Source organism: Felis catus, chromosome C2 (assembly GCF_018350175.1).
Source record: "Felis catus isolate Fca126 chromosome C2, F.catus_Fca126_mat1.0, whole genome shotgun sequence".
NCBI classification, from domain to species: domain Eukaryota; kingdom Metazoa; phylum Chordata; class Mammalia; order Carnivora; family Felidae; genus Felis; species Felis catus.
In genome coordinates, this window is record NC_058376.1 from 60,456,097 (window position 1) to 60,480,619 (window position 24,523).

Sequence of the window (24,523 nt, forward strand, 5' to 3'; positions counted from 1 at the left end):
TAATGTCTTTTGATAAAAAAAGAGCCTGGCTCTCCAGGTGGAAACAGCCCTAATTTGTACCATTTGTCAATTTCCACGGTAGAAGTACTCCCACCTTTGCCCATTTCAAGCCACACCAAAGGTTTACTAACTGGTTCAAAAATTCTTAAAATGTTGCCCTTTCAGCTCTTGCCAGCTATTAGGAGCTGGCTCCAGGCATGCCGCTGAGCATTTTCCTAGGTATGCTTCAATGTTCAGCAACTCCTTGGAAGCTCCTGTTAATTCAAGAAGTGTGGGGAATGCTGGTTCCATTTTCTAGAGGAGGAATCAGAGACATAGAGAGGTTACATGATGAACCCAAGATCCCACAGCTGGTCGTGGAAGAGCCAGGTCTCCCACCGCTGAGGCCAGTGTCTCTCTGGTGTGCCTCACTTCCTCTCAAGGGCACTGTCAAGTCTCTGAGGCCTTGTGGGGAAAAGGGCTTCCTCAGGAAAGGCGGCATTCTATTCCCAGAGCATGTGGGATTCCCAGAATTTTCCCCAATTAGTTTGATTCTATTAATTACGGGCAGGGGTGCGGTGGGGCAGCGCTCCTGTTATAATACAGATTCCCAGGCCCCAGGCTAATTTAATTAAGTACTTCCAGAGTGGAACCCAGAAATGCGCGGTTTTAAATGCACCCCTACCTATCGTGGGGCCTATCCGGGGCTTGAACTCAAGACCCTGAGATCAAGACCTAAGCTAAGATCAAGAGTCCAAGGCTTAACCGACTGGGTCACCCAGACACCCTAAATGTGCATTTTGAACAAGCAAGTGTGTCTTACAATTAGACAAGTTTGAAGTCTGCACCAAGGAAAATTTCCGTCAGAAATTCTTGTAACGGTTAAGAAGTGAGAGACGACGCTACATTTACCACTGTTATGTTACTTTTGGGGGGGGGGGGTATTATTTTTTAAACATGATTAAACTTCTAGAATAAACGAGGCCCCCAAGTTCGCCTGCAGGGTTTTCCGCCAGGAAGCCTGTTGCGGGTGACCGAGACAAAGGTGCTGTTCCGGAACTAGCCATCGGAGGGCACCATAATGCAGCGAGAACTGCCAGCGCGGCAGGGTGAGAAGTTCACGGCTCACCTGGTGGCGTTCCGGACCCCGTGGGGAGGCAGGGGGGCGGGGAAGGCTCGGCTCTGCAAGTTCTCGGAGGCCTGCGGCGGCCCAGAATTCCCACCCGGGTAGGCTGCTCCACAGCTGGTCTCCTCCCGAATCGGCCGCAGGTGACCGCCGGCAGCGAGGGCAGGGCTGGACGTAGACGCGAGCAGCTGGCGGGCCTGGGCTGTCTCTAAGTGCGGCCGCTGCGCTCACCGAGCTGTTCCAGGGCGACTTTGCGCGCCACCTCGCTTCCTCGCCTCCTGTTTCAGCGCCTAGTTCGCCGGGCTCTTTCCGGCGTGGCTGGAGCACTGGCAGTGTGTAAGGTGGTTAAGTCCGTGGCGGTCGGAAACAGACTGATAAGCGTCTGAATCCCAGTTCTTCCACTTAACTGTGTGGCCACGGGCCAGAATTTGGCTTCTCCGTGATACAATTCCCTTATGTGTACATTGGGGATAATGATTCAGCCCGATAGGGCGGTTATGAACACTAAATAAGATTATCTCTGTGAAGTCTTTTAGCACAATGCCTGGTACCTATCCAACATTTAAAAAGCCCCATTATTATTATTATTATTATTATTATTATTATTGTCATAGTATTGTGCTAGCCCAAAGAATCTGTGATTATTCATATGGATGAGTTTACAGGTATCTTCCCCTTGTTCCTGGGAACATTAAAGGGAACATTATTTATCAAACAAATATATATAACACTTTCTATGTGCTAGGCAACTGTTTGAAGTGCTTTACAAATATTAACTCATTTGATTCTTGTAATAACTGTGTTACTATGATCTCCACTAAACAGATAAGGGAACAGAGGCCCAGAGAGGGTAACTGACTGGCCGGTGGCCACATTGCTATTAGGTGGTAGGGCCAGGATTTGTAGCCAGGCAGTGGGGCCCCGGAGCTAAGGGGCCCAGAGTGTGGCTAGGCGCCTCTGCGCAGGGCAGCGTGCTATAGAAGAAACCGTGTGACTGGATCCTTACTCCTGCACCTACCAGCGGTGTGGTGTGAGCAGACTACACAGTCTAGCCTCAGACTGTTCACTTGTAAAGTGGGGATAACACACCTGTCTCGCTGGGGTGTTGTGACGGTTAGCAATAATGAAAAGCTTTTAGCGTGGCACACAGTACATTCTGCACAAGTGGTAGCTATTTGAGATTAGCACGGAGCAGCCAGGGCACTGAAGACATAGGAGATATGCCTCTTTTACTCCAAGTTGCAGTGGGCTGCCAGAGGCAGCATGGCCAGAAGCTTTGCTCTTGATGTCCCATCCCTACTTCCACCAGTGAAGGGGTGGCTCATTATAATAAAGTAATGGTGGGGGAGTCAGGAGGCCCCAGTTCTAGTCCCAGACCGAAGAGGCTGCGGGAGCCCCTACAAGCATGTAACATTTCCGCACAAAGGAGTTAAACTACGATGCCCCTTCTGACTCCCAGTTCTGTGACTGGGCTTTGTAGGCTCCTCACTCTGCTGAAGCTCTCAGGATCCTGGCAGAACGTGACCTCCACCTGAAGCCCCGTCCTAAGGCAGGAGGTATGTGTGGGGGCACTGACGAAGGTGCCTCCTCAGGAAGCTGGCGTGCAGAGTGGGGGAGGAAAGAGACTGGTCTGGGTGGGAGGGCCTGAGTCTAACTCCCTGCCTGGGTTTAATGAGCCCCAGAGCTCTGTGAGGGCTGCTTTTCACCACCTTTTATTTGGTCAGACAGGGGGCTCAATAAATCTTTAGTTCTGTGGGCTCCCCTCCTGAAATTGTTGAAGGAGAAAGCTTTTTGCAAATGACTGGAAAGCCCTTTGCAAATATAAAGTACTTATTTAGATGCAAACTAAAAATCCAAGGTGCCTGTGACTCATCTGGTACCTATTGTGCTTGCTGCAAAGACGCGGAGGCTTGCCTGTGTGATGGGTGCCATTTGAGAGCCACTTAAAGAACTCCCTGGTGAATGAATTTGGTTGCATTATTCCTGGGCCCCTAGCGGAGGACTCTAATTCTCACCACTCAGAACGTGTCCTCCTCCTCTGACACTTTCTCAGCCCTCTCCCAGAGTCAGTTCTGACCCAGGATGCTGTGGGAGGGGGCTGGTCCCCTGGGGAGGCAAGGAGCCAAGGAGGGGTGGGGGGGGGGAAGTAGGGGTTTGTGCTTTTTAAAGAAGAAAAGGCAGCATTAATCCAAGCATCCAGGGCTATGCCTGAGAATCTAATGACAATAGTATTACTTGCTTTCAAAACCCCTTTTTATCATTTCCTTTTCTTTCCTATCTCTTACTACCCTGTTATTACATAGCAGGGCTTCATGGCCAAAAAATGCTGAATCCATTCGGTCAAGTTTGTCAGACTGGTGACTAGCATTGTGTGAAGACCAAAGGTCTGCATGAATGACTGCATTTTTAATGAATTGACCAGTGATTTGGCATCACATGAACAGAATTTAATGCTGTGTACTGCACACTGCCATGAAGGATGATGGAGACAGCTTTTCCAAGGCCTGTTTTCATTCCTGGAATAGAGAGGAGCCTCCATCTTGAGATTTGGTGAGGATTGGTTCATGTAGATGTACCAGCCAAGAAGAAAGCATCCTTCTCTGTTGGAGTCTAAGGCATGACTTGTTCCTCAGATTTCAGGTAGTGAGGGCAACGCCTTCTGGGAGTTGTCCCCTATGGGACAGAGCCAATTCAAGGTTTATCCTTTTGGTTGTGAAAGTGGTGAAAAGTAGAAGTGTCTGTCAAGCGTGGCTGCTGCCAGTGCAATGGTGCTCTTATGCAGGCTAGGAAAAGGCCCCCTCTCCTGGCCGACTCAAGATTTGCAAAGAAACACTGGTTGAATTCAGTTCCCAAACGCTTGTGCAGGGCACAACCTGCACAACCTCACCTGCCAGCCCCATGCTTGTGAATGTGTGTGGATGGAGTGTGTAGGCACACTCTTAAGAGGGTGGAGAGTAGGGTCAGGAGCCAAGAGACAAGGAGGGGGCTGCCCCAGAGCCTCTTCTAAGAAGCTCCCTGCTCTGCTCTTCACCTACTCTCTCATGTTCTTTCTGAAGGTACACATTTGTGCTATAAACGTTGGCTACCCTCAGACAAAGACCGCTCAGTTTGGTTTAATATTCTTTGTTCAAGGTCTGTAATAGGCGCAGCAGGGAGACTCACAGTGATAAGGAACTAGGACTAGTATAAGAGTTTGGGGAAGTGGAGGTGATGATATAGCAAACTAGATGCAGCCTGCTACTTATGTAAATTATATATTTAGGTACTGAATGGCCAGAAATCACACAAAAGGCTTAGAAGAGTTCTGTTCTCAGAGACCTAAAAATATTATAAAATCCCCAACTATCCCTTCATTTTAAAACAGCTTTATCAAGATATAAGTCGCATTCCACATAATTCAATGTGTACCATTCAATGTTTTGGGGTATATTTATAGAATTATGCAACTATCTCCCTTGATTTTGAAATACATTCTTTAATGGTGGGAGTCCCAGCTGTATGGACATCTTCTTTAATTTTCCTTCTCAGGTGGATAGCCAATCAAAGGATAAAGACAAAAGACTATCCAGTTGACTGGTTGGCCTGCAGTATCACTACAGGGAGGGGTTTTCACATCCATTCTTCGGTCACTGTTCAAGATTCCCATTTCAGCCCGTGAAAGGGGTTTAGGGTGTTGATAGGGAGAGCACAACCCTGGGTGGTGCAAATGTCCAACACAGGGAAATGAGAAGGACCTGCTTTAGATCCTCTAGCGTAGTTACAGAAAAAGTGCTATGAGAGTTCAGGGGTAACTGAATCAAGTTTGTAGAAATTGACAAGTGTGATAGACCTTGAAGCAAGAGAGGAACTTAGGCAGGGCAACCCAGAAAGTGATGAAATTGAAAAGATAGACGGAGGCCATATTGTAGGAAACTTTGAATCCTAGGCTGTGAAGGTAGTTTTAACATTTATTTCACAGGCCAAGGAGACGCTGAAGGGTTGTGAGTAGAGTAATGGATGTTTGGACTTTACTTCTGGGGAGAGTAATTCTGAGAGTGGTGTGCAGGACCAGTCAGGAGGCTGTGGCAAAAGACTGGGGGAGAGGTCATAGGAACCTAAAATAAGCAGGCATAGTAAGAAAGGAAAGATAGGGGCAAATTTGGGGGAAAATGGCAAAAATGGAGTCTGTAAGCCTTGAGTGCTTAGATGTGGGAGATGAAGAAGAGAGAGGAGTCGAACAAAACTGAGACTGTAAGGCAATGATGTTGCCAATAAGGGATGATCAAATTAAGATGGTTTTGGTTCTTTGATGGTTTGATGGTTTGGCTTTTAACATGTTGCCTTGAAGAAGCCAGTGAGGTATCTAGGTGGTAATGCGGTTTGAAACTCAGGGAAAGTATTAGGGGTATAGCTGGCGATTTGAGGAGGCTTAGCACAAAGCCTAAGATTATGAACTTGGAGTCAGACATGAATTCAAATGCTGGCACTGCTCTGTACTAGGGGTGTGACTTTAGGCAAATTCCTTAATTCCATTCAGAAGCCCGGAAATGAAGATAATAATAGCAGCTGAGTTGTGAAGATGAAGTGAGTTAGTGCACGTTAAAGCCTTAGTCCAGTATGGTAGATTCTCAGTGATTGGCAGAGTTTGTTTGGGAGTGAGTGGATGGTTTTGCTGGGAGAAAGAGTATAGGAGGGAGAAAGGATGGAAGAGGAGGGAGGTGGGAGGGGACTCAGAGAAGGGAAGGTTGGAGGCTCTTGCGTGGCAACAGAGGCTGTGGGCTGGAGAGCAAGCTCCTTTCCCCAGACCCCCCTGTGGGCCTGGAGATGTCCATGGGAGCCATGAGCAAGTCCAAGGCCCAGGCAGGGGAAAAGGGAAAGAGGAGAGGAAACAAAAGGAGAGGAGAAGTGAGGAACAGAGGCTCCTAGGGCCAGGGCTGGGCACTCTTCGGTAGGGAAAGCGAGGCTGCTTAGCTGGGACATGCACCGAGGTGACTCACAATCACAGAAATCCACTCCACCAACCAGAAAGCAATTCTAAAAACATCACTGTTTCCTTGTTTTCCTTAAACTCCACGACGGAAATAAATAGATCGTAGCCATAATGCCTAAAATCGCCTTTCTCCCCATACGCTTCTCTCTTCTCTCCCTCCTTGCAAATACTCCCAAGCATTTCTCTCTCCTCTCTCTTTGCCTCTTTCTCCTACCTCTTCATCAAAAACAAACAACATGATAATGGGAAATTTTTCCTCCAAAGTCTTGTCAGCTCACCTTTTTTGTCTGTGTCCTGCTCTCCCTTTTCTCCCAATTAGAAATCACAAAAACCCCAGAGGATGGTGGGAAGGCAAAACCAGAATCCTCTTTAGGGGTCCAGGAAGAAGGAAAGGCTAGGAAAGCTATAGGATAATTATTTTTCTCCTGCCACAGGGGTTTCTTCTCTTCTGCAAACATTAGTTTAAAAGAAAACGACAAAGATGTCCTAAGTGGTAAGTTCTACTTGACAGTGACCCCAGTGTCCTCAAGTGCAAAGCCTGGGCCTCAAATATAGCAGAAGCAGCTTTCCCAGGCTGGTTTCCCACACCACCTGGCAGCCTAGACCTGGTAGAAGGGGAATCCAAGCTCTACCTGTCGATGCTGATGGCGCAGAGGTTCAGGATGCTGGCTGTACACATCATGACATCCAGGGTGACGAAAACATCACAGCAAATTCGGCTGAAAGTCCAGACTCCACCTGTTACCTGAGCATCAGAGACAAGGATGTTAGTGTTTCCCCCGACAACCCAGTCAAGTCTGTTGCCTTCCCTAGGCTAGCCTGCACGTGCTGACATGCCCTACCTCTGGCTGGTACCATTGTGCCAAGGGGAGTCAGACACTGAGGAGTTCCAGGCTGCTCAAGATGATCGGTCACCCAAGAAAGGACAGATTCACAGAATGTTAGAAAATTAGTGCTGGAATTAGTCCAGTGTTTCTGAAAGTGTGGTCCACAGTGGGGTGCTTCTTAAAGATACAGATTTCTGAACCCTTCCTTAGGTCTACTGAGTCAGAATCTCTGAATCTGGAGCCCATGAATTTTCATTAAAAAAAATTTTTTTAATGTTTATTTTTGAGATGGAGACAGAGCACGAGTGGGGGAGGGGCGGAGAGAGAGGGAGACACAGAATCTGAAACAGGCTCCAGGCTGTGAGCAAGCGGTCAGCACAGGGCCTGATGCGGGGCTCGAACCCACGAACCTTGAGATCATGACCTGAGCCGAAGTCGGGCACTCAACCGACTGAGCCCCCCTGGGTGGTATTTCATTTTTAAATACTCCCTCTGGCCCTCTCCCCCACTCCCTCCAAATACACCAAGATTTGAGAGTTACTGATCTAGTTCAAACTCAGGAGGCAACTAAAGCTCCTCGTGGTTAAGTGGTATGCCCATAGATGCCCAGCTGGTAGTGAGAAGAGCTTGGGTGATAGCCAGATGTGTGCATTGTGCCAAGACTGCCTTTCTGAAGCCCTCCTCACAGTGGAGAGCTTACCATGTACCCAGGAAACAGGCTGGGAACACGTTTTTCATGACACTTACCTCTAAAATGAAAAATCTGTCTGGCTTCTGGTTTTAAAGCTTGGAAGCATTCTAGAACAATATCTGTAAGAACCTGTGTGAAGTTAAGTCTGTGCCAATGTACCTGGCTTGGATGCCCTGGTTTCAGTCACCAGGAGGTGGGGGAACAATGGGTCCAGGGCATCAGAAAGGGGTGCTGATTCTATGACTCACAGCACCAGTGAGGATGGTCCTGGCCTCACGCATTTACATGTGTGTTCTAAGCTCCCAAACTTCCTTCTGGTCATGCTTACAGAGTGCCAGGAACTTAGGTAATTTAATTGGTATCCTAGCATATTTCTATTTTATTTTAAAACTTTTTACATAAGCGAATCAAACCAGACATGTTCAGGGAGACTGTTACTTTCACAGTGCCCATAAACTCCATTCTTGGGCCCTGAGGCATTTGTGCCTCTGCCCTTGGGGACCATGCTTCTCAAGGGGAAACCTGTGAAGCTTTGTGCCCCTGGCAGTAGCTGGGTGCTCATGATATCCCTTCTGGGCAGGCCCAGTGGCTCTCTAAGAGAAAGGGGATTGAAAAATAGGTACACGAACCTCTGAAGTAGCTTCTCAAGGGAGAAAACAGGTATTGTCCAAATGAGAGTGTGTGAAGATGGTGTTGTTCCTCTGGTTAGTTTTTCTCATCCAAGATTCATGTTACGTGGCCAAGTCACTTTACTGTTCATTTCTGATTTATTCCACTAAAGAAAGGTTGTGAAAGTCTCTCTTCCTTAATCACTTCTTTCCCCTTAGATTTATTTCTTTTCAGCACCCGATGTTAGCCCTGTATTTGGTCTTCTCCAGACTCTATTTTGAGAAGCGTTCACCAAGGATATTTTGTTTAAAAGCAACAATGAAAAGTTCAAACTAGTGATGAAGTTGTTATTTTTGTTCATTAGGTTGTGGATTTACTTTCTTATAGTTCAACCATTTGGCTCTATATAAATAAGGCCTAATATGAATTTATAGGAATTCTGAGAATGAGAAACTCATCAAAAGGGAGCTGTATAGTCATAATAACACAATGATTTAAGGGAGCCAGGAGAATAAAGGACGGTTTTCTCAGTACACTGGATGGTTGTATACTGTAAAAGCTTCTTGCAGAAGTTGAATTTTGTATACTAAGTCTCATTTTAACATAAGTCTGCTATGCAATTTATGTCTTAAATTGGGTAAAGCCTACTTTTTTTTTTTTTTTTTTTTTTGCAAAATTGTGAATGCCTGTGTCTGTGAGTTGGGGGTGAAAATGTAGGTGAGAGAGAATAGTTAGAATAATAGCAAACTCCAGTGCTTGCTGGGTATTCGTTCATTTGTTCATTCATTCATTCATTCATTCATGAAGCAAGTAGTTGTGAGGCCCCTTAGTTTGTAGAAGGAGGATTTGCTTTGTGTTTTAAGAGGTCTTAAAAATGTACTTCAGGCCTTGTCCTTGAAGAACTTATGTGATAACTGAGGAGCAAGGCATTCTTAAATAAAATGACTAGAGATCATTATGAGATCCTAACATTGTTAATACAATCTAACATTTATTGAGAACTTACTCTGCACAAGTCACTGACCAACATGACCCATTCTGGGAATGTCTATACCTTTGAAGCTTTAGATTCTGAAAACTGAATTTGTTCTTTACTGTATGTGCCCTTAAAGCTTTTGGGGGACAAATGATATGCTTACTTGATAGGAAATTGAATTACTGTTCCTTAATTCTGTAGGAGCAGGGACTATTCTGAAAGAGTCAGTGGTCTCTGACATAACCTGTATTAGTACAAATAGCTAACATTTCTTGAATGCTTACTAAGTCTTGATTCTGCAAAGCACTGTACATACATGGCCTCTATTGCCACTTGTAATCCTATGAGAGACTGCTACTGTTTTTACCACAGAGAAAGGGACGAAAGCTGGGAGAGGGTCAGCACTTCCCCCAGGGTGGCACAGCTAGCAGAGGCAGACAGGGCATTGGGATGGAGGTCATTGCCTGCCCTGCTATAGGGGGGTAGTGAAAGCACTCACCTGGCAGGATTTTTGGTACCCTGCTTCTTTAGCCTCTGGGGGCCAAAGCCCTCAAGGTCTCCCCTGGCTTCCCCTGTGCCACCCTGTTCTGGTTCCCTCTCTCTTTTTTAAAAATCTTTATTTATTATTATTATTTTTTTTTTTTTTTGAGAGAGAGAGAGAGAGAGAGAGAGAGAGAGAGAGAGAGAGGGCAAGCGGGGGAGGGGCAAAGAGAGGGAGACACAGAATCTGAAGTAGCCTCCAGGCTCAAGCTGTCAGCACAGAGCCCGACGCAGGGCTCGAACTCACAAACTGTGAGATCATGACCTGAGCTGAAGTCGGACGCTTCACCGACTGAGACACCCAGTCGCCCCTACTTTCCTCTTTTCCTGTCCCCACTTCTACCATCAAATTTCCCATTCTCCTTGATCTCAACTAAGTGTCAAAAGGAAAAAAAAAAAGTCTGATCAGCTGATTGAAGTAACTCCCACTAAGGTACCATCACTAGCCTTTCCTGGAGCTTACTCCTGAAAAAGAATCTCTAACTGGTGGGATATGTAATGGAAATCCTTTTTTTTTTTTTTCTTTACTGGAGTCCTCCACACCAAGTAAATACTAATAAGCAATCAATAGAGCTGCAAAGGACCAAGCACATGGTTAAGTAACTCTCACACGTGAGGTAAATATTATTTCCAGGTTAAAGGTAAAGAGGTGGAGACTGAGAATGGCCAAGTGGTTTGCCTAAGGACGCATCGCTAGTAAAAGCAGCTGGCGTTACAAACCCTGAATATTAACGATTACTCTATTTTGCCTCTCACAGGTTAGCACCTTGGTGCACACCTTCTGGGAAGTCTACAGGTCCACCCCGTTCTACCACCTGGGAGGGAGAAGAGCTGGTCCTGGCCCATCCATCCACCACACAGCCGATATCAACTGAGTGTCTGATACTTCGCTCTGGTGAGCATATTCAAGTGAGTGGAGCCTGTGTTTGCCCCCAGGGCCTCAGACCGTAGTGTGCACATGTTCGGGGGAGTCACGTATGAATGGGTCCGGGGGTGAGCTGAGGGCCCATGAGGGAGACACGCAGGAAATAACTAGGATACAATGTGAAAAGTGCTCATGGGGACATAAGGACAAAGTGTGGGGAGAACATAAAAGGTAAGGTGAGCTTGGAAATTGAAGGAGAAAAAAAAAAAAAAGCAAAACCAAAATCTGATCGATTTAAGGCTCTGTAGAGACATGATTCTACCTTTCTCCTAAATTCTAATGAATAACTCACTCCAGAATTGTGCAGTGGCCAGGTGGTGTTACTCTCACTTGCTAATGAATATAAGTAACTCCCTTTGGCGATACAGAAGGTGGGAGTAAGCAAGGCAGCGTCTTCAGGTACTGAAATTGGCTATTGATTTCCAACAGACACAGCCTGAGGCAGCATTTCCCAAATTTACTGATTAGAAGACAGCATTCCCCAAATCACCTGAGGCTCTTGTTAAATAAAATGATTCTCAGGCCCCACTCGGAATAATAAGTCCCTCCAGTGAATCTTACTGCCTGGGAGGTTTGGGGATGCGGGGGTGGGGGTGGAGGGCAAGACACTGTCTTCAGAAACGGTCATCCCTAAAGCACAGCTTCTTGAGCATTCGATGCCCCATGGATCCCTTTGGTCTGATGGTTCCCTTTCCAGAAGAATATTTTCAAGTGCATACAATCAAATACAGTGGATCACAAAGAATATCAATTATACTGAAATACAGTTACCAAAGTATTTTAATGTATGTGCTTCTTTAATAATGCATTAAATCACAAGACCTAGTGGCAGGCAGGTCCAAAATGCCTATAATTTCAAAGTACTGGTGAGTGTAAATGGTATTTCAAAGTGTCTGCAACAACTGTAATGTGATTTGAAAACGTAAATATCTGTGATTTCTACTGGTGACACTAAAGATTTTTTCTGCTGTGGGTTGATGCCTACATTCATAATTGAAGAAAATACTAAATGTCAGTCTAGTGAAAATAAAGGAGTAATTTTATTTACATCCAAGTTGATGGCCTCCCCTGATTAAGAGTGCTTGCTCTAAGGGATGGATTTTTAGTTGTTTGGGAGATGTCCAAGAGGCAAACATGGAACTACTTCTCTAGCCTCTTCATTCCATTTTTGTTTGCCACATTTGGAATCTTTTTTTGGGGGGGAAGGGGGATGCTGTGGGGAAAGATAGGGGATTCAATATGAATCCCAATTTCCTCATCTGTGAAATGGGGGGTTTTAAAGATTAGTGGTTCCTAAATGTCATATGGTAGCAGATGGCCAGCTGCCTGCACAAATTACTCAGGCTAGGAGTAGGGCTGGGGCAGGGGGTGCTGGTACAGTTACTACAGACTTCCAGGGCCACCCCTGGACATTCTGGTTTGGGAGATCTTGAGTAGGTCCAACAGTCTGTATTTTGAACAAGCAGCTCCCTATAATAAAGGTTTAGCTCAGAACTGCTCAAAGTTTAGACGTGTAAGACTCGTGGAGAACCCATTTAAAATGCTGACTCTCCTTGGGACACCTGGGTGGCTCAGTCGGTTAAGTATCCGACTTTGGCTCAGGTCATGATCTCAAGGTTCCTGAGCTGGAGCTCCGTGCGGGGCTTTGTGCAGATAGTGTGGAGCCTGCCTGGGATTCTCTCTCTCCTCTTCTCTCTCTGCCCCTCCCCCATACATGCATGCTCTCTTTCTTTCTCTCACAATAAACAAACAAACAAATAAATAAATAAATAAATAAAAGCAGAGATAAAAAAGAGAATATATACATAAAATAAATAAATAAAATACAGACTCTCCTTTATTTCTAACAATCAACATCATTATAAGGGCCAGAGGCTCCTTTCTCAAAACCCGGTAGCTCTTTCTCATCATCACTATCTGACCTTGATGACTCCTTGGGGTGAGTTTCCTTGCCTGAACCCCACCCTGCTCTTTTTTGCTAGGTCTGCATTACTTAACTCTCACATCTTTTCGCCTGTCCACCCTGGGACACAAGTATTCTGAGTTTAGTATTCTAAATGTTCCTCTGGCTGCTTACGTTGTCTTTCTGGCCTGATATAAGTGCATTAAACATTACAAAAGGTGGTTAACCGAGTGGAACAAAATGGGATGTTTGTGCTTGGAGAGGGAGCTCCACACAGACTGCAGCTTCTAAAGCAGGAAATTAAAACCTTGAGAGGGAATCAGAGATAGAACTATTTGTTATGGCACAGAAAAGAGTTTTCGAGAAAATGCTGCAAACTGAATTAATGAGACAGCCAGGCCAACACCCTCTAAAATAGAACCTGCTTTGAGATCACCTGCATGATTTTTATCCTGAACTTCCCTGCTAGGCCTGAGGACAAAGAACACTGAAGAAGGCCTCTGCTAGCCCCCCTGCCGAAGCCTAGGCTCCTGTGAGCCTTAGTGATGAGAATGGTATCAGTGAAAGCCACTGTAGTGCATACTAGCTGGTTGTTCTCTGGAAAGAACACATCATCTATGCTAAACCGACTCTTCTATCCAGTGATTAGTTCAGAGAAAATCATGTGCCAGAAGCCAGTTCAATCCAAGTACACCTTGACACTTCTACTTGGAATTCTGAGACACAGATTTCCTCTCTTGGTGGAGTGGTATGGGGTACACATGTAAGGCCTATCGCTTACCCTGTGCCTGTGGATAAGGCCAATACATAAAAGAGAGCTGAGAGAATTGTGGGGAAATGGAGCTGGAGCCCTGTTCAAACTGTGCCTGTAGCCTACCCTACCACAGGACTTTTAAAGTTCCTGGTATGAGAGCCAATGCATTCTGTTTATTGGCTTAAACAGTCAATTGGAACTAGGTTTTCTTTTACTTACAACTAAAAGTATCTTCCCCTCCCCCCCCCACCCTTTTTAATTTAAATTTTAGTTAACAGTGCAATATTGGCTTCAGGAGTAGAATTCAGTGATTCATCATTTATATACAACTCCCAGTACTCATCACAAGTGCCGTCCTTAGTACCCATCATCTATCTAGCCCATCCCTCATCCACCTTCCCTATAGCAACCCTCAGTTTTTTCTCAGTCATTAATGGTCTCTTGGTTTGTTTCCCTCTCTTCTCTTCCTTACCCCCTTCCCATATGTTCATTTGTTTTGTTTCTTAAATTCCACATATAAGTAAAATCATGTGGCATTTGTCTTTCTCTGATTGACCTATTTTGCTTAGCATAATACACCCTAGCTCCATTCACATCATTGTAAATGGCAAGATTTCATTCTTTTTGATGGCTGAGTAATATTCCTTGTAAACATATACCACATCTTCTTTATCCATTCGTCAGTTGATGGACATTTGGGCTCTCTCCATAGTTTGGCTATTGTTGACAATGCTGCTATCAACATTGGGGTGCATGTACCCCTTCAAATCTGTATTTTTGTATCCTTTGAGTAAATACCTAGTAGTGCAATTGCTGGGTTGTAAGGTAGTTCTGTTTTTAGTCTCTTGAAAAAGCGTCTTAACTGAGATATTTATAGCTCACACTTCTTAGTTATCAAAGTGCTTTCTCAGTTGATGACAGTTAAGCCTATCATGAAGCCTGTGACATAGGGGAAGTATAGCTGTCACCTCCATTTGATTCACTTAATTCCATGTCCTCTGACTCCCAGTTCTGAGTCTTTCCGTAGAATAATCCTACGCTGGAATGACATTCATCCCAGTGAATTTCACCAGAAGTGCAATGTTATGGGACATTTTATTTGCCTATCTCACAGCAATTCCTCCCACCACATCTTCCTTTTAAATAAAACCCACATTTTCACTTTCTTTTCTATCCTCCCTTGTATCCTTCCCTTATGATCCAGCTTTGGCTAATTAAACTTAAGTGAAGTCCTTTAGGAGATGCTTTGAGGCACTCCAGGGAAAGGGCTTCTTTCTTTCTCTCTTCTTTTCTTTTTTCCTTCCTCCCTTCTGCTCACTTCCCTTCCCTTCCCTTCCCTTCCCTTCCCTTCCCTTCCCTTCCCTTCCCTTTCGTTAAAAAAAAATAAATTACAGTTTATTTACTATTGAGAGACAGAGAGAGACAGAGCATGAACCTGGGAGGGGCAGAGAGAGGAGGAGACACAGAATCCGAAGCAGGCTCCAGGCTCTGAGCTGTCAGCACAGAGCCCAACACAGGGCTCGTACTCACAAACCGCAAGATCATGACCTGAGCCGAAGTTGGGCGCTTAACTGACTGAGCCACCCAGGCACCCCTCGTTCCCTTTATTTCTTTTTCTACTGTCCCCACCCATCCTATCTATCTATCTATCTATCTATCTATCTATCTAGTTTTAAATTTACCTCCAAGTTAGTTAGCATATACCCACCCATCCTATTTTTGAATATGGCCATGATGCTGAGAGTTATGGCAGCCATCCTATGAGTAGCATGAGGCACTAAGCCAGTTTGCCAAGGATGGAAGAGATTGGTCCTTGATGACACCTGGTGCAACTGAATCAACACAAACAATTGACTTCCTCCAGAATTCTGGTTGTGTGAGAAAAGTAACTCCTATTTGTTTAGGCCACAGTTAGTCATATTTTCCAATATTTGTAGCCATACATACTGGAGCTGGCAAAATTTGGCAATTTTCCTTTGAAAGAAGGTATCTGGCTGGTATGAGCCAAAGTTTCCTTCAAAGAATATGGATGTATTCAAGTCAAAGCACAGGAAGCTATGAATTTGGCAGCTAGTTTGGCCACCACGTGGTGTTCTTCTCATTCCTGTGCTCTCCTCTTGGGTGCCCTCATGCCTACAGCAGTCTCTGTGCTATGGTCAACATTGCATCCTTTCCTCTTTCTAAGGGAGCTCTTAGGTATGATCATGTAATTACTCGACCAGCTGCTCAAATCGTATGACCATTAGGACAAGTTAGTGAGAATAATGCTTTGCTCTTCTCTGAGACCCAGGGACTTATATAGTTACAGTCCCTTTAAGGACTCAAAGTACTCTTTTCTCTCCTTAAGATTCCCTGTCTACTTTTGAAGTCCACAGAAAGCAGGCAGGTATTTAAGATGAGGAAAAGTATATACTGTGGTTGGTTAGGGAGACCTGGTCCTTTGGATTAGAACCGTCTAATATCTTAACTGGCTGTCTGTTAATTATGGCTGCTTTAAGTCATGTTGTCTTTTATTGAGAGAGACTCTTAGTGGACTGTTGGCCAAATTGGTACAGAAATATTGAGTTGCATTGACTAAGAGTTTTAAAGAAAATGTGTAAGACAAAAAAGAGGTCTCAAAGCCCATTTCCCAGTGGAGAGATGTCTCTCAAATTTTCTCTATAAGATTGTAGAGTTATTTGACCATGATTTTGATTACTGAATACTTGCCCCAAAGAACCTGTTGGACAGAATGCCTATGGGTTTTTATGAGAGGTAACCAAGAGCTCCACCAGAGCTCATCTCAGGAGGGAAAACTCATAATTTCCCAGGGTGCCTGGGTGGCTCAGTTGGTTAAGCATCTGACTCTGACTTCAGCTCAGGTCAAAGTCTCATGGTTTGTTCATGAATTCAAGCCCCGCATCTGACAGTGCAGAGCCTGCTTCTGATCCTCTGCCTCCCTCTCTCTCGGCCCTTCCCCTGCTGGTGCTCTCTCTCTCTCAAGAATAAATAAACATTAAAAAAAAAAAAACCCTCATAGACCTAACCTACAGAAAGTCCAGTAAACCTCTGGCAAGATTTCCTGCTGGCTCTCTGGGGGCTCAGTTAGTCTTCTACACTCAGCAGTAGAAGGGAGACATCATCAATTTTGGCAGGTGTGGCTAGCAGGGGATGGCATGGGTGTCTAGTGTGGAAAAATCACAATGTCCATATCCTACACTGGTATCTACAGAGATTTTCCAATATGGTCTATCCAGAGTCTTGGAAGCAACCACAAATGGACAGTTGATGAGTGACCCTGAATGGCTTTGTTATAGACACCAGAAGACTGGTTTTATTTCAGAGGCAATTAAGGTGTTCATTATCATGGAGGTCCTCATCTTGACCTGTCTGACTGAAAGACTTAAGAATCTTTGTAATGTATACTGAGAAACACTCTGAGGTGTGGGATGGTGGTGTGTCCATATTATTTATTATGGATCACTAAATAATCCATACTGGTTTGTAGCACCTAAAGTCTGCCTTACTCTTGAACAGAAATATCATATGTGTCTAACTCCTTTTCAGTCTCACTATTGTTAGATGTAAAAAAAAAAAAAAAAAACAACAATTCATTGTAACAATAGATATAGCTGCAGACAGTACAAGCAGGAATTGCCCATATAATGCATACATTACAGAAAGGATGCATTTAATCATTCATATATCAAATATTTATTTAGTACATATTATGTGCCAGGTAGTACGTTTGGGCTACAGGAGAAAAAGAACAAAGATATAGCTTCTGACTTCAAGGTTGCTTCAGTCATTTTGGGTTGACAGAAAAGTCAAGATAATTATAAGATCTTTTGCCATCAGGATTATCCTAACTGGGAGAAATTAGTGCTTATTTTTTTGAAGTCTTCCCTCAGCCTTTACCTCTGCCCCAATAAGCCTAGATGTTTTTCTGCTTTTCCTTTACTTTTCTATTTTCTTGATTTCTTTCTTTTATGTTTCCCCTTTGAGATCATAAGTCTAATTTTAGTTCCCAGTCATTCTTTAATAGGGGTACCAGCCTAGGCAGTCTATGGTTGAGGTTTTTACTCTCCTGTGATATGTCATACTTAATTAACTGTCACCTTCACTATTAATATTAACTGAGATATTAATTTGATGAATTTTAATTTCTCTTAATCATAGCATCATTTTGATCCTTCATTGGATACCTCTTTAAAATGATACATGATACACGGTGCAGGAGAGACGTATTTATAGTACATTAAAGTGTTTTTTTAAAAAACTCTTCAGTAATTGCATGTTTTCCTGGTAAGAATATCTGTTTCTTGAACAGGTGTACCCTGATTCCTTTGTTAGCAAATGGATGTTTTGTCTTGATCACCTCCTGACTCTGTTTTGCACTTTCAAATGAAAATACTTTCAAATTTAAGAACTGTTTCTCTCCAGAAGAATTCTCCAGGGTTTGCTGCATTATCTGACTGGTAAGGGCTCTGTACTATTAATGGAGGCATCAAAAATATAAATGTGAAGGTTGGGTCTATTTGGTAGCAGAGTCTGTGGAGAGCTGGTACCCAGGAGGAAAGAACTGAGTCCGAGGGCAACTAAACCATCAAAAGAAGTCTGATCTATTTGCAGACTGTTTTTTTCTCTTTTTCCCCTCATTCATTAAAAAATTCTTTCTGGTTTTTCTGTGATTCCTTCTGAGTCCCCCTGCACCCTCACTGTTGTCTCAGGTCCTTTCTGCACATCCCCAGCCCTCTATATATTGAAACACTGATGCAAACACCCATGGACTGCCTCCCCCAAGCCCCCACATCTTTGCAATGTGATTGGCAAAGAGAATAAACCTGATTAATTTTTTTAAGTAGGCTCCAAGCACAGCGTGGAATGTGATGTGGGGATTGAACTTATGACCCTGAGATCCAGGCACCCTGGACCTGATGCATTTTTAGGATGAGTCTCCTCACTCAAGTCCAGTCACCTGGTTGTTGGAGACCCAGGAACACAATCAATTCCCAGCTCCTTGGTTCTGATATGGGCAAGTGAGGCTGGATAATGACAGCTCTCAGGCCTTCAGTTTCCTTATGAAAGGGAGAATGAGAGGGGCTCTCCTTCCTTCCCAGTCCCTGGATCATGACAGGGAGCATTTTGAACCTGGAAGGCCACTACTCAGGGAAGACAAGGACAAGTACAGTCACACAGGCAGCCTGCACTTGGGGCTTACTCACCTCCAGGTACACCACCCAGGGCATCACCAAGGTGGCCACCAGCAGGTCCGCCACGGCCAGGCTCACCACCAGGTAGTTGGTGGTGGTTTGCAAAGCCCGTTCCCTCAGCACTGCCACACATACCAGACCATTGCCGAAAACGATGGCCAGGATGAGCACGCAGTAGGAGAGGGCATAGTAGGCATGTGGGCGGGCTCGGCTGGCCCCCGTGGAGTTCTCTGCCCCACAGGTGGAGTTGATGTGGCCACTCAGCTGGCTCAGAGGCGCCATAGCCCAATGGGAGAAGAGTGACCCCAATGGGTTTCCTGGGAGGAGACAGAAAACAATGTCTATAAAATTGGATACTTTGGAGCTTTTTTATTTATTGCTTTAACAAATAATTATTGAGCACTTTCTATATGCCTGGTAGTATTTTAAGCACTGGAAATACAGCAATGAACAAAAGGGATACATATTCTTGCACTCATGTAGCCCCCATTCTGGAGGAAAATACAGTAAGAAATAAGATAAATAAAGGATGTAGTATGTTCAATAGTGATATGCATTTTGGAGAAGGATAGATCAGAGAAGGAGGTAAGGAGGTGGGGAGAAGTGTGTGTGTGTGTGTGTGTGTGTGTGTGTGTGTGTGTGTGTGTGTGTATGTGTAGGATATCTGAGGGCATTTTTTAATCAGAGTAATCAGGAAGCCCTCGTGGAGAAGGGGACAACTGAGTCAAGACCTGGAGGACATGAGGAAGCCAACCATGCAGATATCTGCAGGAAGAGTGGTTCAAGCAGAAACGATAGCAGGTACAAAGGCAGGACAGGCTGATGTGTGGAAGGTGGCAGGGAACCAGAGTGTCTGGAGTGAAGTGAGGCAGGTACAGAGCAGAAGGGGGTGAGGTCGAGAGGTTGTGCAGGGCCATTGAGAGAGCTATGCTTGGACTCTGAGTGAGGTGGAGAGCTGTGGCTGGATTAGAATCCCAGCTCTGCCACTTCCTACCACTGGGCCCTTGGCATCTTATTGCATCTCCCTGAACTTCATTGTCCTCCTCTGTAAAGTGGAGGGAATCCCATAGGGTTTTTGTGACTAGCGAGTGAGCTATTAAGTATGTAAGACATTGAAAGTTATGATACCTAGCAAGCTATGTAAGTGTGAGCTCTTTTTCTCTTACTGGTCTGTCTGCCTTAGCTTCCCATCCCCCTTTCCTTGTTTCCTCTGTCTTCTTCTCTGTTGCCTCTGTTTGCTTTTTCCCCTGCTCCCTCTGTCTCTTCCTTTAGTTTCCCATTCTCCCTCTTGTATTTTACATGAGGCATGGTAGGAATGCGATGCTGGCTTGTGGGAGAAAAACTCAAGAGTAATGGGGTATAGAGGCAGTACAGTGGTTTTTATGTTTAGGGAAAATCCACGTGTGGAATTTTATTTGAAACCTCCTAATTTTAAAATATTGGTTACCAATTAAAAAAAATATTTAAGCCCCGTGGAGTCCCTCCTCCTTCCACCTGCAAAATCCCACATCCATGGGCCAATGACCCATGACCATCAGTTTTCGGCCTCTGACAGGGTCCAAAGCCCTCACTTTCCAAACAGGGAAATTGAGACCCAGAGAGGTGAGTAATATGTCTTAGGTCGTAAAGCTTGTTAGCAGCAGAACTGGCATGCAGGCCTTCTGATTTTTCCAACACTCTCCTTTGGCATCTGAAAACTACAACAGTTGTTGTGTTGTGATCCCACTGGGATGAACTAATCCTCAAACTGTGGGGACTTTGGACTTAGAGTGGGAAAGGCTCAGAGCCCATCCGTTGCCCCCATGACACCAGCCTGTTGGGGCTGAAGAAGAGACTCTGGGCTCTTAGAGCCACATTTGTGCATGTCTGGGTAGAGATGGGGGTGGGGAGAGAAGGAGACAAAAATCACCATCTCCTGTAGAAAAATATGGAAATACCTGTGTCACAATGGTAGCAGTGCATCAAAGCCTTATGTGCTGGAAGAGGGACTCTTGCCCTGCAATCTTTGCTTTAGAAGGTCCCACTCTGGACCCCCTCTGTCATATCCTCCCCATGGGATGAGGTCATGCCCCCACCCCTCCAACAGTGCCAAGGAATGGGTCCACCAAGAGTTCACACTGCTATTCTGGATCACACTCTGGGTACCAAAGTCACAGAATTCTCTGCCCCAAATGCATGGACCCTGTTTCCAAGGCACAGGCCCTATTTTGGATCTGTCACCCTGAGGGTAGACTGTGTCATGTGTATTTGGGGCCCCTGGGCTCAAGCAATAGCTCTTTCGGGGGCCTCACATGAGTGGCTTGGATGTAGCCTGAGGTAAGGAGAGAAGAGGATGGTGTCCCTGGGGCAGGAGTTGGGATGGAAGGCAGCTTCTCATGCCCTCTCACATTTTGCATTGAACTTTTAAGTGCCCAGGAATCCTGAATTCAAACCTAGCCTTCCAGATGGTTATGAAGGTATATTTGTCAAGGCAGGAGGATTAAACATTTTATTCACTGGTCTGTTGGTTATAACTAAAATATTTAGACATGGAGTACACAGGAACGCTCGCTCCAGCGTATCCCTGGCAGAGATAGAGGCTGACTTGGTGGCCAGGATTTGCTGTCAATCCTGTATCTGCAGCTCTCCATCGATGAGGGGATTGGCCTAATCATGTCTGTCATTTTATGCCTCATTTTGAAATGTTTCATCCTGGAATGCAAAAGTGTTAAAATGAATAAATGATTGTAAGGGGCTGACTTGGAATGAATGCAGAGAATTGTTTTTTTTTTTTTTTAAATTGTTCTTTATCTTGGCACACTATTTGTACTCAATATATTTTAAAATATAATAGTAGTTTTTGATAATAATTATAATTTTCTCATTATTTGGAAAGGGCAGCTGCTACCCTGAAGATATCAGTGCTGCTGCCAAGAGCTTTGTGAAAAATACAATGCTTTCTGATTGTTCAAGGATATTTTCACCTTTGAGATTGGCTTGGACACAGAACACCTTTCCTTCTGTGACTGGACCACTTTGAAAAGTAGTGGCCAGAAATTAGTCTCTCATGGGGTCTGTAGCTGACCAATGATGTCTTAGTGTCATCTTGTCTGATAGGTAAGATAAAGCACAAAACCTTGGGATATTTGTTCTGATCTTGGACTTCTTACTCTGCTGAGGTTTGATAGTTACTTAAAAATAGTACAGCTGAGGGACGCCTGGGTGGCTCAGTCAGTTGGGCGGCCGACTTCGGCTCAGGTCATGATCTCACGGTCCGTGAGTTCGAGCCCCACGTCGGGCTCTGTGCTGACAGCTCAGAGCCTGGAGCCTGTTTCAGATTCTGTGTCTCCCTCTCTCTGACCCTTCCCCGTTCATGCTCTGTCTCTCTCTGTCTCAAAAATAAATAAACGTTAAAAAAAAAATAAAAAAAAATAGTACAGCTGAGTGTCAATGACTAGTTATACAAAAAGAAACCTCAACTCTGAAAGTCAATTCTGAGCCTGATGTTGGAATCACAACTGCATGGATTTCTGATTTATTATTATTTTTGCATTGTATCATATTTGGTCTAAGATTCTTTATAGTAGAAGGTAGGTGTGAACCTTGGTTGTCCAAGCAGTTCCTGATGAGTTGTGGGTGTGGGGGATGGAAGCAGAATATGAGTGAGATGCTGGATAACTCCCTGCCTCTCAGCTAATTGTATCAACTTTCTCCCTCCTTAGGTCTATCTATCCATCTTTTCTTTCTTTCTTTTTCTTCCTTCCTTCCTTCCTTCCTTCCTTCCTTCCTTCCTTCCTTCCTTCTTTCCTCCTCCTCCCCCCTTTGCCCTCCTCCTCCTCTTTCTCCTCCTCCTCTTCCTTCTCCTTCTCCTCCTCCTCCTCCTCCTCCTCCTCCTCCTCCTTCACTAGGATTGCTTATATAACACATAGCTGGGCTGGGCTTCTTCATTTCCTTCTCCCTCTGATAAATATATTACCAGATAGCAAACTGGTTTCAGGAGAGCCTGGAGAATTTGTTACCTTAATAATCACTCTCTAAGTAATATATATTTATAGTCTGGTTTCCTCATCAGCAAAATGAGGATATCATACCCACTCCATGGAGTTACTGTGAAGATCAATAAAATTATATATGTAAAGGTTTGGCAGTACTGACGATTTGGGCTGGATAATTCTTTGTTTGGGGGACGGTGTTGTCCTGTGCATTTTAGGATCTTTAGCAGCATCCCTGACATGTACACACTAGTACCAGTAACACTTCCCTTCACCCAGGTTGTGACAACCAACAAATGCCTCCAGACATTGTCAAATGTCATTTGGGTGGCAAAATTGTCCTCCCAGGTGAGAATCATGACTCTAGCATAATGCCTGGCACAAGCACTTGAAGTACTGTGGCTTTTATTGTTAAAGGAGAAGAAGGAATAAGTGAAGCGGTCAGGTAAACTACTACTGCAGAGTGGCTAATGGACCTGGAGATTAGGAGATTACTGATGACCTCAATAAAGAGTGGTAGTAGTTAAGAATGGATGGGAGGTGAGAAAGTGGAGAAGGCAAGGACTAGAAGATTATGGCTGGCCTTACTCTTTTAAGATTCATTCTACATAACACTACTCACAAATTTTAATGAGCCTTTGATCTTACAAAGTATTGATTTATTTTGGTTTTTATAGTTTATTTTAGCATCTCTGAAAGTGAGTGCATAATCTATTTTAAAAAGGAAAGTGACAAAGAGTGGTCAGGTCCCCATCAACTATGACATATATCCTGCTTCACTGATATTCAGTCCCTCAGGGCTGAACTACCTCATGCCTGGAGCATTTGTGGGGCGCCTCCTTGGCATTTGGTTGCATACCAGGCTTGTTAGGAAGATACTCATTAAGGCTTACAAGGTTTTAATTATTTGTTCCCTTTCCTTAAGGATATTAAATTAGGCAAAAAAACAAACACAATAAAAACTAAAACACTTGAGTTCTCATCTCCTTCTGAAGATAGTAGTCATCATCTCTTCTGGTTACTACCACGTGCCAGGCACTGGTACTTTACATGTATAATCTTAATATTTACAGTAGCCCTGAAGGTGGATATTGATATCCTTTTTTTTATATAGATTAAAAAACCGAGTCAAAGAAAGGTTCAGTAACTTTCTCAAGATTATATACTATATAGGAAGCTGTATAGAGCCTAGCTTTGATCTTAAGTCTCCTTAAATATGAAACTCACAACTTATTTAATGTGTCTATTCTGGGGGTGGACATTGATGTATGGAGTCATTTCCAAGTAGAGATGTTTTTTTTCTAAACCCAGAACAGAACACCTTAATAGCAGGGTTCCATGGACAAATCTTCATTTGTATCATAGATTCCTGTCTTTTGCTATCTCTAACCTTTCACTCAGTTATATCCTGACCTCTAGTCTCCATAGCTTTTCTGGTTCTGGGCTTCAATGCAGATTTGCTATATTGGTTGAAAAGGTTGATAATTATGGCTAAAATTTGTAAGCATTTTCATATTTAAATCTCACAACAACCTGATAAAGGAGGTAGGTGCTAGTATTACTCCCATTTTGCTGATGAAGAAAGTAAGTAATAGAAAGGTTAAGTATCTTGTTGGGGTCATACAATAATAAATGATGAAACTGATTCAACCCGAGATCTGTTTCTAGACCTTATTTTCTTAACTACTCCACTATTGAGGTAAGGAAGACAAGCTTGAAATAGAGACTCATTTGAAAACCTTGCCTTTTCAGAGTATCTTGTTCATAGCACCTGACCAAGAACAGTGAAGTCAGTACAGGTGCACACTGCATTTGAAATAGTGGGAGTTACATTGTCATTATTATTAGAAGTAGTCTTTAGCATTTCTATGGCACTTTGTTCTTGAAAATTGTTGTCTAGTTTATTTTCCTAATGAAGATTCACAAATGCATTAACATACATAGCATATTTATACATTCGGGCATATTTACACTGTTGGAAATTGTACAGGGAAAAACCATAGCTAGTCTCTGAGATCCAGTAGTTAAGGTAATATACATTTTTTTCTCTAATTAAACCTG

General features: G+C 44.1%; 1 protein-coding gene and 1 long non-coding RNA gene across 3 annotated transcripts in view; one reads left to right on the plus strand and one right to left on the minus strand.

The window, feature by feature from the left end:
- Positions 1 to 11,187, plus strand: part of LOC123379956 — a 61,943-nt gene extending 50,756 nt beyond the window's left edge. For both annotated transcript variants that reach the window (XR_006585074.1, XR_006585075.1), the window contains one exon: positions 10,476 to 11,187. This is a non-coding gene — a long non-coding RNA (uncharacterized LOC123379956). The remainder of the gene's footprint in view (positions 1 to 10,475) is intronic.
- Positions 1 to 18,773, minus strand: part of DRD3 (dopamine receptor D3) — a 34,367-nt gene extending 15,594 nt beyond the window's left edge. Inside the window, exons 1-2 of the mRNA XM_019839742.3 lie at positions 18,504 to 18,773; positions 6,707 to 6,819 (exon numbers count right to left, since the gene is read on the minus strand). Of these exons, the coding sequence (XP_019695301.2) occupies positions 6,707 to 6,819; positions 18,504 to 18,773 (383 nt within the window). The remainder of the gene's footprint in view (positions 1 to 6,706; positions 6,820 to 18,503) is intronic.
- Between the last annotated feature and the right edge of the window lie 5,750 nt (positions 18,774 to 24,523).